Source organism: Eleginops maclovinus, chromosome 5 (assembly GCF_036324505.1).
Source record: "Eleginops maclovinus isolate JMC-PN-2008 ecotype Puerto Natales chromosome 5, JC_Emac_rtc_rv5, whole genome shotgun sequence".
Classification (NCBI taxonomy): domain Eukaryota; kingdom Metazoa; phylum Chordata; class Actinopteri; order Perciformes; family Eleginopidae; genus Eleginops; species Eleginops maclovinus.
This window is the reverse complement of record NC_086353.1, coordinates 2,490,275-2,508,097: the sequence shown is the minus strand read 5'-3', so window position 1 is coordinate 2,508,097 and position 17,823 is coordinate 2,490,275. Positions and strand designations below refer to the sequence as shown.

The window sequence follows — 17,823 nt, the reverse complement described above, 5'->3', positions numbered from 1 at the left end:
GCAAAACTTGAGCAAAAGAGTCAGAAAGTCAGAACTGTGCAGCTCCAGGACTGTGTGGACGTTATTGGATCAGATCTGATTATAATCAACCAATCAACCAATCAATCGTCAGATCTAAGTCCTGATTAGTGCACAGAAATATGTGACACGCCTTTATTCAGATTTAGCCCCGCCCCCTAACTTTGGGTGAATACAAACAGGTATTGTTGGATATTATCTGTCCTGGTGAGAATCGGTTGGAAGAAATACATTTTAAAGGCCTTTAAGGTGCGTTTAAAGGACGGAAAACGACAACAGGTGAACAACCCTTCGCCCCACGTCTGGATAAATATTCTGCAGGATGGTAACACAAATAACTTCTGAAAACTCAAGTATTTTAAGTATTTTTGACCAAGTAACATTAAAGATTTTACAGAGACCTAAAGAAATGTGCATCGCCAGGAGTGATTGGTTCACAGAAATATGAGACACACCTTTTTCTGATTAAGCCCCGCCCCCTCAAGCTAGCAGGAAGCCACAAGAAACTAGCAGAAATCTGTAATGTTAAAATGACCTTTTTCTTTTTTACTCTGGCAGAGTATAGTGTTTGACTTGGACTCCGATACTCGTAGTAAGAAAGTAAAATAATCTCAACAAGAAAATGCATTTTCATGACCTTTAAGGGGCAGTAAACGGGAACACGTAATCCACCCTTTGTTTAAAACTGAGTACTGATTGTGTTCACAAAAAACTACCTAATTAAGTGTTTTTTTAAATTACTCGCAAGCCGACTAAAGGTCAACACACCTCCGGGCTGTGTGACAATATGAAGACAACAAAGCCAAATTTTCTCGAAATAAACACTCATTTTGATACGTGTGTCAGATGTGACATATGATATGTTTCCAGAGCTCAGCTATTCATTTGTTGTGTGTGATCATACCGGATAGAAATAAGGGACAAAAGGACCTTACAGTAGTTGCAAATAACCAGGATGATCCTTTAAACACAAGCTCCCTCTGCCTGCAGGAGAAACTGATCCCTGTTGTTGCACTTTAATAGCATCCAGAAGATCTTTCAGGTGCATTTAAACACGGCTCCTTTCATTTATTGCCCTTTTACTGCTCTCACGGGGCGTCTGTGGTATTTCAAGTCGAGTTTCTAGGAGTTGTTTTATGTTTTTTGGTGCACCTGCAGCTTCCAAATATCCTGTAAGCGCTCATTTTGCACCAATTTACTTTCCTTTTATTCACATTTTTTATTTCTAATTGAGGAACTTTCTGTAGATGCAAGATTTTGATGCCCTGCAAACGCAAAGCATCATCCTGAGCCCAGGCTGAAAATGAAACCTATTTAATTAACTAAATCACAATGTATGGCCTTGTTACTGGGAAACACTGACTGGTATTTTAACCCAGTGCTGGAATGTAAGTACAAATTGATGGACTTGTACTTTACTTAAGTATTTCTTTTTCCTGCTACTTTAACTTCTACTTTATTTATATGAACACTTCAGCTATTTAAGTATTCAAGTTTTTTTGAGGACAAAACATAGGAAGAGTTTATAAAATGTGGTTCTTTTTTTAATAAATAATGAATTAATATATTATCATTTGTTTGTTTATTTCTATTTTTGTATGATTGTATTGCTTTAATTTATATGCTTTAAAGCTGAGCTCCACTTAACCAACTACAAAAGTGTACATTAATGCATGAGTAAAAATAATCCAATGATATATGAACAACAGTATCAAGGGACTGGGATTGTGCAGGACTTCTATCACAGAACGTTTTACAGCGTGTTATTTTCCCCTTTACTTAAATAAATGATCTAAATGCTTCCACCTCCCCTGTTTATATCCGATGCGTGTACAGTAGTAAAACAGCTCTTCCTAAGAGGCTTCATCTCATTAAGAACATGAGCGTAATCACCTCCATTAAGCTGATTGACCCTGAGTACTGGTTTATTTTCTTTCTTTTGGAAGGATTTGTTATTTTCAGCCTCCAACAGTGATTTAGCTGGGTGCCTCTTCGTCCTCGACGGACCCACAATGGGGAGAATTTAGCCAAAAGTAGGGCAATTCAGTGGAAACATTTGCAATAAACTACAGTTTCTTTTACTCTGCTCACAGATATGTGCTCTGAGGCATTTTATACACTATTTTCCCTCATTGAGTTCAAAGATATGAAGAGGATTGGATGTCAGATTTAAAACAGTGCAGATGTGGCTCGGATAGGATTGCTGGTATTTTTAGCACACATGAAGAATGGAAAAGTGAAACTGGACCAAACGACAGTAAAGCTTGGCAGACATGACGTCTTCCCTTTGAGCTGCAGCCGGTGAGCAGACGGAGATGGGCAACATTTGCTTCATCACAAGCTTGAAAATAATTCCCATGGACGCGCTCTTCTGCCGGCGTACACAGTTTACAGCTCGCCGCACTTCAGGTCTAATGTTCCCCGAGCCTCCCTTCACATTTCCACTTCAACACCCACTTTAATGCGTGCAAACGACTCCAGTTACTGTTTCATTACCGGCCTATAAACTCTACGATAAGTGGCTCCGTCACATCCATCTGAAGGCGCTCCAAGACGTGGCCCACAAAGCGGCCGATGCAGTGAGCAGCCTGCGTGTGTTTGGGCTGAACTTAATTCTGCATTTATTGCCACCGACTGGTCCTTTGTAATCTATATCAGATGGTGTCCCAGCCCTTTGTTTTTGAGTGGAGTACAAAGAGTGGAGAGCAGAGGCCTGCACAGACTTTCTGAGTGGCTGAAGAGGAAAAGCAGGACTTCTTTTTAAGTCTTAGTTCAGGGTTCATACTTGGTCTTAGGTCACAGCAGAGGGGAGCAGCTTTTTGATGAGGTATCAGGGTGAAACTGAAGAATGGAGACAGTTATTGTTTTTGCATTTTTATTTTACTCTGTAGTTTTCCTTAGTGGTACAGTAGTTTTAGTGCATGTAAATGGTCTGCCAAGGCCTTTTGACTCCTTGTTTACTTCTGTAACATGATGAGACCAATCACAACAGAGCCACCCAGCTACCCAATCAGAGCAGACTGGGCTCTGGTTTCAGACAGAGGGTGAAAAGAGGTGCTGCAGCACAGGCAGTATGAGAAAAAGGAGGAGGAGAGGCAGAAAATACTGATATGAAACTGAAAATGAGAAGGTATTTGTAAGCTGCTTTGAGCAAAGTTCTGGAATAACTGACTAATCTATGTTTCCATGAGTCTGCCAGTAAAGCACTTCAGCCAAAATGTATCCGCTCTGGTTAGAAGAGAACATAACTTTCTGAGGTGCCAGAGAGCTCTGAAGCCAGTCTGTGGCTCTCTCTGAGGCGAGCGGAGAGCCACCCTGTTGTGGTGAGTTGTTGAGTTTCACACGAACCTCCTCGCTCATCGTGGGCTCAGAGAAGCTTCTCTCTAATGGCTCGTAGATTAAACAAAACAAGACGCACATCTGATGAAACAAAGAAGAAGGGGCCAAACACAATGGATCTGGAGAGCAGGAAACATCCAAGAAGCTAATTGCGTCGGGTAATGCTAATGCATGTGAACATCTATCAAGCTCCTCTGTTTTCCCTCCAAATCTAAGACACCCGCAGGAATGCTTTCATTTGTAGACTGCAGGCCGAGCTGTCAGCACGCAGCATTACAGTATCTGAAAATGCTATGGAGCAATGAAAACAGTCCTCCAGAAACTTCATTCTTCCCAGGATGACAGTACCATTTGGCCCATGTCAGCCCCGTCCACTTCAAGCCAATATGTCTGCTCGTTTTCTCCTCTCGTTCCCTGGACGCCGCTCACACAGTTCGTAGAAATCCCCTCTCCGTTCGAAACAGCGAGGATTGTTTAAATTTATGGACGGGCTTTACAGGACTGTTGGGAACCGGCGTGCAATCACTGCGCTGCAATGAAATACTCTGCCTCCGCCGTAATGGGCTTCATTCTGACCCGAGTCAAGACTTTCAAACCAATTCAGGGAGTTTTCTGTTGCTCCAGATCCTCCAGCTGCACGTTTTTTTTTAATAGACAAACCCGTGTCAAAGTTGAAGAGGTTGCAGGAAGAGTATGTGAGGCCACAGGGGGAAGTAAAAAGTTCATGGAAATTAACTTGTTGGACTCTGAAGACAGATGAAGGGCTGTTTATTGAAAGGGTCATTCTCAGCTTGGTTTAAATGAACACAGTTTATCTACATTTACAGTTTAATTAGAAGCATCTGTAGCTTTGTTTTTTTAAAGGAGCCATCTGACATTTTGAGAAATCCCCCTCTGTATTGTCTTAAAGGGGCCATATTCTGCTCATTTCCAGGTCCATATCAGTAGATTGTGTCTCTCCTGGAACATGTCTCCATGATTTAATGTTCAAAAAGCTCTTTATTTTCCTCAAACTGCCTGTACTGCAGCACCTCTTTTCACCCTCTGTCTGAAACCAGAGCCCAGCCTGCTCTGATTGGTTAGCTGGCCGGCTCTGTTGTGACCAAATAGAGATGTCACGCCTCTTAGCCAATCACGTCGCGCTAGCCAATGGAAGTGCGGTTGTTACATAGTGACGTGACATCACTATGTAACAGAAGTCAACAAAGGAGTCCAATGGAGGTGTTTCAGGCAGGGAACTTTGGGATTTAAGCCTTTGCAGATCATTTACATGCACTAAAACCTATAGTACAGCACAACAAAATAACTGTACATATATTATAAATTGTATCTGCTGTCCCTAAAAAAAAAGTCTAAGCCGGAGCCTTGTGCAGAACTCTATATCGCCCTTCTCCTCAGTGTTTACGTTCGCTCCTGTTTCTCTACGCTCTGCTGCTGTGATGGATCGTCACACAGAGAGTTTACTGCAAACAGAGGTCACACACACCCACACACACACACACACACTCAGTGAGGACATTTTGTTTGTCTGACTCCCTTTTAAAGGGTTAAACAGATTTACATCTTTCAACCCTTTCTGGTCCAGTGAAACATTTTTACATTTTTCAGATAAACTGGAGAAGAATTGTTCCTTTATGGGTTGACAAAATGATTCTGCTTCTTCAGCTCAATAAACTATTGAAAAAGCCTCTTGGATCCGCAGTAAAAATGCAACACATTATTGCAGTATTTTTGGACATTAAATACGTAATAATGTTATTTATTAAGAGTTCGAAGTGAATGTTTGCTGGGCAATATTCTTTTATTTACTACTTATTTATATTTATTTATTTTTAGGTTTTTATATGTAAAATAAAATCCTAATGTATAGAAATAACAATAAAGAAAATAAATAATAATCATAAATAATTTGTTTTATTTACAAAATAATAATAATTGAAATAAACATAATAATTAAAATGTATTTAAAATCATAGAAAATAAACAAAAAATAATTATATATAAAATAGTTAACAACTAACGGGGAAATGTTAATACTTTAAGTACATTTTCTGAAAATCCTTTCACTTTAATGCAGGACTTCCAGCTCTGATTAGTACTCAGAAGGCCTCACGTTTCCTCCGCTTGGCGTCTTAAAGTCGGTCGTGGTGTTTACTGTCTTGCCAGTTTAGGCCCCGCCCCCCGCTAACGAGCTGAGCTAATTGAGGTGAATGTGATGGTGATGGTGGTGGTGAAAGAGTGAGCTGCGGGCGAACGCTCTCATTAAGCTGATTGATTTTTTTTTTTCCCTCCCAGCTGCAGATTACATGTCACTGAGAGTCATTAGTTCCTCCTCTGCGCCAGAGAAATGAATCTGACCTGAGACCTGCAGACAGGACAACATGAAGGATTATGAGTGAAATGGATGGAAACTTTCAGACTGTGTTTTCACTTAAAACTCTCATCAGGTTGATGTTTGAGTCCGTCTGACCCCTGCATTTTCATTCCAGTTCTGCTGTTCCTATTCTGCTAAAATGCTGCTTTTAAAAACAGTATTTAGATCCTTTTCTTTACAACTCTACAAAAACACTCCACTCCAAATATTTTCAGAAAATGTACATTAATTTTAAAAGGTCAAAGTACAAATTGTGAAGTTAAGTCGATGTAACTTCACACCGTACTTTTGTGGATTGTGTCAATGTGAAATTATGGTTTGGTTGACTTGACTTGTTATTATTTTAGAAGAAGAAGAAGAAGGGGAAATGTACATTCTGCATTTGACCCATCCTAGTGTTAGGAGCAGTGGGCTGCCATTATGTATGGTGCCCGGGGAGCAGTGTAGGGAACGGTGCCTTGCCCAGGTAAACCTCAGTAGCACTTGGTCTTCCGGGGACTTGAACCGATGACCTTGAGAGTAAATCGATTAGGTTTCCATTCGCAGCGCGCGTCTGCAAAAATGCCTTTTTCCAAATGAAATTCATTCACCGTTTTCTCTTGAAAGTGACTTTGGAAAGTGTAATGCTTTCACATTATATACATTTTTACTAACAGATAATGTTATATGTTGAGATGAAGGGGTCTACTTGAATTGGTTACTTATGTATTTAGCGTTAACGTTAGGACTGAGTCCAACAAGCTACCGTCAGCTGATGCTAACTTTAGCAAGCTTTAAGTTTTCTTACTATTTTCGCTGCCTTTTGCTGATATTGGGAATAATGTGTTATAGCTTTATAATGAAACCACTGGTGTGTCAATCCTCAAGTGACAGTAATTGCCCTGAGATATTGCTGTTATTAGACTTGCTATAGTTTCCTGCTACTATTCCAGTTAGCATTTTCCTAAGGAGCTTGTTGTGTTTCTATAAGAATCTCTAAAAAAAATGTGTGTCTTGTACGAGTTTCCAGCTGATCCAAGAAGATTTATACATTGTTTATTTATCTTAAGAGGCTTTTCTCAACAAGTAAAGGAACATTTCAACCTTTTAGTTGAACTTCTAGCTCTGCTCCTAATTTAACCTCTGCAGACAACCTAGTCTGTAAATGACCTGCATGTTCAGGTGAACACATGATTGGTTTTTTTTATAAATGAGGTGGATTTCCTCTCCTCCAGGTCTCCTGTCAGGGTAAACTGACCCCCTCCTCCCATCCTCCCTCCCTCACCTCCTCCACTTCCTCTCTGGAGGTAACCATGATCCTCCCCGAGTGTCTGGATCCTCTGTCCGACACCGAACACCTTCCCCTTTTTACCCCGCACATGGGGAAACACATTTAATCCCTCCTGAAGCAAGCATTTAATTAAAGGCGATAAATTATCCAACTTTGTATTTCGGTGCTGCTGGATCCCACAGATCTGAGTATTGATGGACCCACAGGTCACAGGTCCAGACCTGGAGGAGGCAGATTAATGTCTCCCTGGAATTTGAGGTCTGCTCAGACTAGCGTTTGCTCCTCGAGTCCAAATTAGGAGTGGGTTTGTTTAGATAAACCTCGTTACCTCTGCCTGCAGCCAGAGGGGGTCATCTCCTGGGCTCAGCTCCTCCTCGGGACCAATTTATCACCATCTGAGCAATCTGCTGCATACTTTCCTGCTGAGAGAACACACACACACACACACACACACACACACACACACACACACACACACACACACACACACACACACACACACACACACACACACACACACACACACACACACACACACACACACACACACAGTGTGCTATCCTGTTTGGTTTTTGACTTTCTTTTGATATTCTTTGATGCTTTTTGTGCAACAAAAACAAAGGATTCAATCTTGCTTTCATTCATTCATTTAAAAAGAGCTCATATTTATTGACTTAATATGAAATATAAGGGGTTTCCCACAAAATTGTTGGTCAGTGCAGGGGCAAAGGTCTACATACTGTCTGAGCAATCCCTTAAACCAACATTCTCAGTGTTGTAGGAAGTGTTTATTATTCTTATCGAACACTTCGGTAGTTGAAATAGATTCAATCGACTCAGTAGAGTAGAAAGCTGAACTTGTTATTTGCTTTTGACGTATTTTATGTAGGTTGTCAGTGTGGAGCCATTTTTTGTAGCTTTTGAGTTTTTCTATAAAAATGAATCTTATTTTATAAATTCACTTTGTGTTTGAACTGCACATGCTTAATCTTGAATGTACTTTGTACATATTTAAATAAATATTTTAAGACTGCTGTCATAATGAATAAGCAACAAATGACATGTTACCCAATTTTAAAAAAACACAAAATGGTTTTAAAAATATGAAAATATGTTTCATAATTTTAAATATTATTCTATATACAGCCCCGGAAAAAATTCAGAGACCACCTTAGCATTATCATTTCCTCGTCTTTAATCATTTTAGGTATGTCTTTGAGTTAAATGGTTTTTTTATTTATTATTATTGAATTATTTATTTTATATTAAATTGGAGTGGTCTCTGTATATTATTGTGTGTATACACTGGGTAATAGCATTAACTGTAATAAAGCTCCTGCATGTGCACACGCTGCATTCAATCCCTGTGTAATCTGTGGGAAATTACATCTGCATTTAAAGTCATTTAAAAGTCTTTCTCAAATAAAAATGTCCTGTTATTTATTTTTGCTGCCGCTGTGTTGTTGTCACCCCAGCCACGGCCTCCAGAGACGTCCACATGCTGTTCCTTTTTTTAATCTCATATTTGTTTTTGCATTTCTAAGTGATGCACGTTTGATTCTGACTGGCTAATCACACACTTAGCTTTTAAAAAACAGAGATGAAGGCAGTTTGCACAATCCCCTAAAGAGGGCAGTCAAACATGGGAGTTCAATCTGCCGCCTGTCACTCAGCTCACAGCGAGCTCTGAGGACTCATGTTTGCTACAAATCTGGGGTTTTCTGCTTTAGAAATGATCTCAAGATGGTTAAAAGTCACAAAAGACCATCTGAAGAAGTTCTGTTTGCTGCAGGAGACTGATAATCTGCCCTCTCTACTGCCGGCTCCAAATTAATTCAAGTAATTGATTTTAAGAGGAAGATAAACTATCTTCTTTGTGGCCGACAGCTTTGAAATGAGGTGTATCTAGGAAACTCCCAGCGGATTGGGAAAACACATCCATTGACGAGGACAACTGGAGCGTGAGGGGGAACTAATCTCTCCATTTAAGAGTTGGGAGCAGATTTACGTAAAATCTCCCCTCTTTTTTCTCCAACTCGTCAGTCAAATTCCTGAGGAAGAGTGTGCTGCAGGACTAGAAAACTTCTCTGAGTTATGCATGTGTGAAGTGACCGATTTGGTAGGTGGGGTTTAGTTTAAAACAGAGCCAGAAGGAGCCAGCTGCTGTTGGCAAAACTCTCCAAGCTCTCAAAACTTACAAATTAAAGTTGTAATTTTAGTTTCCCTCAGTTCTGCTGAAGGTTCTTTGGCTCTTTCCATCTAAAAAAGGAATCCAACGACTCCTCCAGTGTGATGATTTGAGGTTAGTTTGAGTGAGCTGCCATGTTGGCATTCAAAAATGGAAAATTAATAAAATGGTGACCAATATTTAGGGTTAAAATATACATATAAAGGTTTAAATGTGTGTTTTCTATGTCTGACTCCATGAAGACATTCTGTGTAGTGGCAAAAATGTCAGTGGAAAAATATTAATTTGGAAGAAAAAACAACTTTTTAGCAACGAAACACTCAAATATCCAAAGTCTAGCCTCTATAGCATTTCTAGGTTTCTATAACTTAGTTTTGTGTTGTTGAATAAACTACAAGTCATAAAACAAAAACAAAAAACATATAAAGAAACGTGTTTTCAATCCACTTCTTGTTTTCTTTAGTTTGTAGAAGTTGATCTAACGGTTCAGATTGGGAGCAGAACAATTACTTGTGATATAAGCAGCCTCAAACGTCTCAAAATGTGCCCCGTTTACCCTTCATAACCAAACAAAAAAAACATGGATTCTTGTAGCAGTAAAAAACTGTGAAGGACTCAAACTTTAACATCTGCCAACATCTGTGAGGCCGAATCACATCCAGGACTGTGTAACGTCTTTCAGTGTGCATCTATTGGTAACTTCAGTTTTGACATTTCCAGGAAGTTGTTGGAAAAGTAAAGGACCTAAAGCATTACTGTAAAAAGATATATATATATATATACTGTATGCATTTATATTTTATGAGGTTAAGTTTTGAATTAAAATCTTAATCTCCTCCAACTATCAAACAAAATGTCGTCAAGTGAAATATGCAGGAGGAAAATAGGAGTACAGGAACATGTAAAACTCTCAAGTGGACCCAAGTGCTTATCTGAGTTAAATTCCTTAAAGAGGCCCCTATTATGCTTTGGGGGGGTTTTCCCTTTCCTGTAGTGTGTGATATACACTTTAGTGCATGTAAATGGTCTGCAAAGGCGAAAATCCCTGTGTTTCCTCCAGAGGGAGTTTCTCTACCTGCCTGAAACCTGACTCCTTTTTCACTTCCGGAACATAATGACATCACACCGTGCTTGTATTGGCTAGTGCTTTAACACAAGGTATGTGATAGGCTAAGGGGTGGGACATCTCTAAGCAGCTGACCAATCACAACAGAGCAGGCCAGCTATAAGCAATCAGCAGACTGGGCTCTGGTTTCAGACAGAGGGTGAAAAGACAAAGACACAAATAACAAAAATGAACCTCAAATTGAGCATAAAAGGTACACATAAACACTTACGCTTCAGCATATACAAACATATAACTCCTGAAGAGTTTGACTGTAATGCCAAAAATAAAATACTTGGAGGAACAACGTTTGCTTCACTTTTTTATTTTAGAACTCAAAGGGTTTGTGGGGCTCGAGGGAAAATAGAAGTCTATGAAAAAAAGACAAACACACACAGTGTGAAAAGTGAAAGTCCTTTCCTTGAAAACAGCATATTAAGCAAAAAGGCAGCAGCGGCGCCCGTACGTTTCTCGTCCTCTGAGAGTCCGCGGTAAACAGCCCGGTCACGTGACCTCTGCCGTCCATTCATCAGAGATTCAGCCTCTTGAAAAACAATTTGTTGACGCGTCATGAAAGAACGCTTCGGGACATACAGACATCAGCTTCCTGTCGGTCAGCTGGAGAGGAGGAGAAGGAAGCTCTGCTGGTGTCAAAATGTCCACTTGAGGCTTCTGTAGTCGTAGTCCAGAGAGTGTAGATCTGTTGGATCACAGGAATTAAATCCAGACAGAAGTTTATGTCCTGATGCAGAAAAATCCTCCAGTGTCATGAGGGAGGACACAACTGTTTATTATCCCTTCCAGTGTCTCCGTCTGTCCCCACAGAGTCTGATTCTTAAGCCAATGAGCGTCTCCGGTGGTCGTCAGCTGTTAACAGGCCAGGTGAGGGGTGAGGGCTGTGGGGAGGTGGGTGAGGAGGCGTGGGGTCCTGCTCCACGCCGGTCGAGGACGTCTGCTGATGGAGTCCTGCAGAGAAATCAGAAGGTAACGTGTCAACAGGAAGTCAACGTAAAGATAAACTGAACTGAGGAGGATGAAGCAAATCAATCAGAGATCTGGAAGGAAAAATAGACTCTGAACATCTGGTTTTGCTCTATTTCTATTCTGTTTTCCAGTAAGATAAAAAGGTGTTGTCGTCATGTCCGATCACAAACATGCACAGCAAACAGAATTCCTTTTTGCACTTAATAATCACTAATAACAAAAAATAAGTTAACCTTCTGGGGAAGTTGAAGTGCTCATTTCCTCGTGTGTGTGTGTGTGTGTGTGTGTGTGTGTGTGTGTGTGTGTGTGTGTGTGTGTGTGTGTGTGTGTGTGTGTGTGTGTGTGTGTGTGTGTGTGTGTGTGTGTGTGTGTGTGTGTGTGTGTGTGTGTGTGTGTGTGTGTGTGTGTGTGTGTGTGTGTGTGTGTGTGTGTGTGTCGGCTGCATGCATGACTGCATCCGATCCCAGCTGACAGGTGTATTGTTTCCCGAGAGCCATAAGCTCAGTAATGGCAGCGGGGAAGAAAGAAACGCTTCTTCTGAAGACTCTTTAATTGTCTTTGGTCCAAGTGATGTTGCCGTCTCACTGACCACGTTTCATCTCCTCCTCACCCCTTCCTCACCCCCCATCTCTAACTCCTCTCCACTTCCTTTCCACACATTAGCATCCTCTTAATCTTTCCTCTTTCCCTCCTTCCCTCCTTCCCTCCCTTCTCCTGCAGCTTAATAATGAAAACTGCTTACGGAGTAATTGGACTCGGTGTAATGAAATAAAGAGATGAGAGCGTTGTGCGTCCCTCGCTAATGATCAGTTCGTTAGACAGAATGCGGAGAGGATCTCAGAGGATTAATTGACCTTTAAATCAAATGGAAATGCTTTAATTAGCGAGGAGGAGCCCAGAGCTCTGTGATGGGAGGAGAGAGATTCCTATGACGTCTTGTTTTTGTTTCACAGCGCTCTGCCTGCTCTATCAGTTCTTGCGGTGCTGCACAGTAACAAAGGAAATGTAACATTCTTTAACTTGTGCTTACTTTGAGTTTTTCCATTTCTCAATACTTTATTCTTCTACTCTGCAACATAAGAGGTAGATACTGAGCTTCTAGGTTAGGAATACGATTTATAATACAGAATATAATCAATAAATCATTATGAAAGTCACTCATTAACTGGATTGCAATATAGAGAAATAAATGAATGCATGAATAAAGATAATCCAATTATACATTTTATTCAGAAATGTCTGCAAAATAGCTTCTTTTATTTTTGTTACTTTAAGTATCTTTTACTGTAGTGACATCACTATGTAACAATCGCGCTCCAACACATTGTATGTGATAGGCTAAGGGGCGGGACATCTCTAAGCAGTGGACCAATCACAACAGAGCCGGCCAGCGAACCAATCAGAGCAGACTGGGCTCTGGTTTCAGACAGAGGGTGAAAAGAGGTGCTGCAGTACAGGCAGTATGAGAAACATAAAGAGCTTTTTGAACATTAAAGCATGGAGACATGTCCCAGGAGAGACACAAAATACTAATATGTCCTTTAAAGGGGTGGAGAGAGACATGCTAGAGACAGATATACCTGTATGTATGGATACCAAAAGCAGCAGGTAAAAATGTGTAATGTGAGCAACTTGGCTCCAGACACAGCTGACTCGAGTTACTCACGGTGTTTTCCCGGACACTGGGCGTGCCCTCTGGCTGCAGGGTGTCGCTGGTGGAGCTACATGTAGTGCCACTGTCCCTCCACACCCATCCCCATCCCGACACCACCCATAGCACCTGCAGGACACACAGAAACACACAGAGGTAAAACATCGATGTCAGACACGTGCTAAACATGATTTCTAATAGTGAACAACTCATAAAGTGACACTTAAAAACATGTGTGTGTGTGTGTGTGTGTGTGTGTGTGTGTGTGTGTGTGTGTGTGTGTGTGTGTGTGTGTGTTTACCAGGTGGTCTGATTCCCATGTGTGTCTGTCCGTCCATAACGAAGCTTCCCATTGGCTGACCATCTGGGCCGTACGGTCCTGCATGGCTCACTGCGGACAGGCGGGGAGAGATTACTCTTTTTAATTATCTGGCTGCCGGCTGTCCCACAGTGATGACATCACCCCTACACTGCGAGCTGGAGGGACGGTGTGACAGCTGCCGTCTGTCTCACACGCCGGAGAGACCCGTCCTCTCGTTATAGGGAGGTGGTTTGAAAGTGAAATATCTGAACGACTGCTGGAACATCTTTCATTACAAAGTGGATGTTCTTGCTCTCCAGAGGAAACATTACAAAGATTTTGAAATTTCTGATCTAAAGGAATAAAGCTGACTTATTTTTTCTTGAAAACGTTAATATTTATGCAGTTTTGGTTTGTATTTACAACATATTGAACATGCTAACTTGTGGCTTCTTATGGCCCAGAAGAAAGGAAGAAATATTGGAAATGAAAACACCCAAAAACTAAATAAGATTCAGCAGCTACAGTTACAAGTTGCCATTATCAGAGCTCGTAATTACATAAATTGTCAATTTCACCTTAAATATTGTCCACAAAGTAAACATTTAATAAACCAACGCTTTTTCCAATCCCAGCACATTCATAAACCTTGCAATTCTGGCAAATCCTGACAGGTAACTCGTCTCGAATGCTGGTTTCAAGTCTTCTCTCTTTATTTTGTAATGACGGTCCTATTTAGACTACACCATAAAGCAGCAAATGGGGCTACCTTGTGATTGACAGGTCACTAGCAATGTATTCTCTGTGTTTCTGTCTCACTATAACACCATCACAGTGTGTTTGCATTCATGAATGTTTATTTTGGTGGCCTTAAAATGTCTTGTTCATACTCTGATCTACATGGCAACTACCGAAATGCCAAAAGGTTTACTCCAACAGTACATGATTGATATATATTCATACATTTTGCCTTTAAAATGTCCCAAAAAATGCACCATTTCCTCCTCTTTTATAGCTGTTTTTACTTGGAGATTAGAGCCACACAGGAAGTCAGAAAGCAATGCAATCTAAACGTGTTAATGTTCATATTTTGTTATAATTAGCCCCCTTACTATGATTTATATATGATTTTATGAGATCTTTCTTCATCCAAGTCAATACATAAAAAGGATGAAAAAACAAAGTATTGTGAGACTAAACAAACAAACTAAAAAACCCTAAACACAAACTAAAATAAAATAAAACGCCCTTCAGTTTCACCGTTTAATACTAAAATAACTTTGCTGAACTCCATGTTTAATATGTGTTATTTATTACTTTTCTGCATGAAATCTCTCAACTTGTTTATCCTTTTTCTAATCATCTGATCTTGGGAGGGAGGGAGGGAGGGAGAAGAGGAGCTGGGGGTCAGTCATTAATTAATTATGAGATAGCTTGAAATAAAATGTCATCCTCTTGGGGGAAATTAGCTCGATAAAGTTTCATCTCGAGAGGAAGTGAGGGATGTTTTTTAAAATGTACACAGAACACATTCCCAGGACTCAGAGTCTTCAACAGTTTCTCATCGTCGTCACTCAGCCGTGTAAAGACGCCTTTGTGTGGAAGTCAGCACCGGGGTAAAGGCTGACAAAGCTCCGGGGCCAAAAGGCTAGCGGTACTTTAGCCCTAGCTTTAGCCAGGGCTCCTATTTGTTTTAATCCCAGGTTAAAATGTTCAATGGAGTGGTCAGTCAAAGCGATTAGCGTCTTTGTCTGGAGCTAATCCTGCCGGGGTTTAGAGGCCATTCAATCCTGGAGTTTAAGCTTCTCTGTTCGCTTTAACTCACCGGGAGAGGAGCCGAGGGAGCATAAGACACAGAGAGCAGGGGGGGCGGGAATTCACCTCGGAGGCTTTTTCAGTTTGTTTTACTGCTCGAAAATCAGGCTGCAGGAGTGTGCTTACATGCAGTAAGGACTCAAGTGATGATCACGTGTTTGGAGCATCTTAGGTTCACAAATCCAAGCTGCAGGAGTGTGTTTACATGCTCTTACAGCATTCAATTATGTGTTTGGAGTATCTTAGGTTTGCAAAGTTAGGATGCAGGAGTGTGACACTCGCTTTTGATCAGCGACGCACTCCTTTTAAATGGTCTTTCAGTCTTTATTATTGACCCACTTTTATATTGTTTCATTGGTCTTAAAGGGTTTTAATTTGTGTTATTCATATAACAGTTTTAATAGCAACATCCCAGTTAAGTTGGTCTTTTAAAAGCTGATTTATTATTATATTACCAACCCTTTGCTAGCATGCATCTCTTAATCTGTTAAAATGTTATCCTGTGCTGCATGTATCTGAAGGTCTTACACATCTGTTCTTGTTGTTTGTTTTTAACTTGATATGTATGCCTTTCTGTAAAGCACTTGTCATGTATGAAAAGTGCTTTATAAATAAAGCTTTATCATTATTATTATTATTTACATGCACTTAGGACTCAGGATATGACTAGGTGTCGATAGTATAGTAGATTTGCAAATGACTACATCACATCCTGGTTTCAGAAATTTGGATAAACCCTAACCCTTTGAATAAATGTGTGTCAGCTCGGCTACCCTGAGACTTCATCAATAAACAAAGCCTCTTCAATCACAGCACTCATCGGGTATTGTTGTTATTTGTTTACCTGCTCTATTTGACTGGTCGATCATTGGCTGAACGATCCGCCGCCTCGCGTTGATGAACCTGAGGAAACAGAGGAAGAGGAGGGAGGGAGAAACACATAGGTTTATGAATGGGGTGGAGCTGTTTCAATGCTCTGCGTGTAAAGCTTAAATAGAAACGTTTCTTTATAAATGAAATTACTATTACTCCTGACACAGATGGGTCCACTGGGGGGGAGAGAGTCCCATACTTTTCCTTCTTCCTGTTTCTCTTAAAATATTGAGCATTACTCTGCATATCCTTTAATGTCTTAATACTCTGAATTGACTGTATTCCTGTTTCATTGTTATTATTTGTATTTTATTTATTATTTTATCTATTTATTATGTATTAAAAAATGTGGTAAGGGGGGGGGGGTTATTTATGTTAACAGACAAATTGTTCTGTTCAATGTTTAATGTGCTAAAAGTGTCTGCGAATAAAAAAACAAATGTCCATAATAGGTAATGAGCCGTGGACTGCAGAGGACTGATTTATTGCATTTAAAAATGTCATTAATTTATATATAAATATAACTAGAAGCACAGGAAACAAATGCATATGCAGATAAAGCAGTTTGGTTTCCATTAGTTAGTTCATATAGGCCTACTGTTTCAATATAATCAGCAGCAGTTTGGTTTCAGTGAGCTCAAACGTGGGTTTAATTGGTCAAATGCTTTTTAATTGGCTAGTCGTTCTGTTAAGTAGCATAAACTTAGATTGCTGTTGGCTTAAACTCAGGTTCAGTATCGCTAAACTGCTTTATGAGCGAAGTGGTTTGGATAAGAAGCATACACTTAAACCACTGGAAGCTAAAAGTCCTGTCCAGGAGCTCAAATGATCCTTATTAGCTGTGGTTTGGTTAAGATGTATACACTTAGATTGTTTGACGATTTTCACCAAAAGCTTTTTATTTGCTAGTGGTTCAGTAAAGAAGCATAACCCTAAGTGACTGTTACCCAGCGGCTAAAACTGTTGATTTGAGCTAAATAATCAGGAGTTTTAAAACCTGGACAAACAGACTGAGAAACAGTTTGTACCCCGGGCGCGAGGCTGTTGCAATATTATTTAATTACCCAACCCATATGCACTTTAAGACAAACCTATATAGCTTATATTATAGCTTTTTGTAGGTTTCATTTTGTATGACCCCTCGTATGATTGTGTACCTGTATTTATTGTTTGTCTGTTAAACTATGAAATCTCGTTGTATATTTCTGTATAACCGACAATAAAGGCTTTCTATTTGATTCTATATTCAGTTTAATCCCATTGGCTCAAGTTCTGATTTACATTTAGTTTAAACAAATGCTGTATAACAAATAAAATGAAGTCATCTGCCAAACAATGAAAAACTATTGATGTCACCAACGGGCCGAACATTTCAGAAGAGGGTTTTCCCGCAGGTGACGCTGCGCGGAAGAGCGGTGCTTCATACATGTCCCTTTCTAAGTACACCCTTGAAAGCCATCATCCTGGTATGTGTGACCTTTGACCTGGCACCTTCTGTGACCCCCCCGCCTCCCTTAACTCCCCCATATTCCCTCTGCTGCCTCCCCCCTTCTTCTGTAGAGGAGTGCTCTGGTCTTCCTCAGCTTAAAGCCTGTCGACCCCTCCTGACCCGCCCCGGAGTGAAAGCTCTGTGCTTCCCCACTTGATTTATGTCCCCTACAACCACCTCCACAACCCTCACCCTCCTCCTCCTCCTCCTCACCCCCGGGGGAGGGATGGGTCCATTTCAACTTGTTGGGAAAAAGAGGGAGGAGAAGGGGGGTAAAGAAGAAAAGAAAAGTGGGGGACGACCCTGTTTCCTTTTCAGCAAAACAAAAGCCACGGCAGCCTTTTCAGGACTAAAAAAAAGGCAAGCAGCAGGAGGAGGAGGAGGAGGAGGAGGAGGAAGAAGGGGGAGATACTGAT

The 17,823-nt window shown here is 40.6% G+C and overlaps 1 protein-coding gene across 1 annotated transcript in view; it reads right to left on the bottom strand.

The window, feature by feature from the left end:
- Nucleotides 1-10,603: 10,603 nt before the first annotated feature.
- meis1a (Meis homeobox 1 a) overlaps nt 10,604-17,823 on the bottom strand; it is a 36,503-nt gene continuing 29,283 nt past the window's right edge. Inside the window, exons 10-13 of the mRNA XM_063882928.1 lie at nt 15,890-15,948; nt 13,231-13,320; nt 12,945-13,058; nt 10,604-11,260 (exon numbers count right to left, since the gene is read on the bottom strand). Of these exons, the coding sequence (XP_063738998.1) occupies nt 13,000-13,058; nt 13,231-13,320; nt 15,890-15,948 (208 nt within the window). The 3' untranslated portion in view covers nt 10,604-11,260; nt 12,945-12,999. The remainder of the gene's footprint in view (nt 11,261-12,944; nt 13,059-13,230; nt 13,321-15,889; nt 15,949-17,823) is intronic.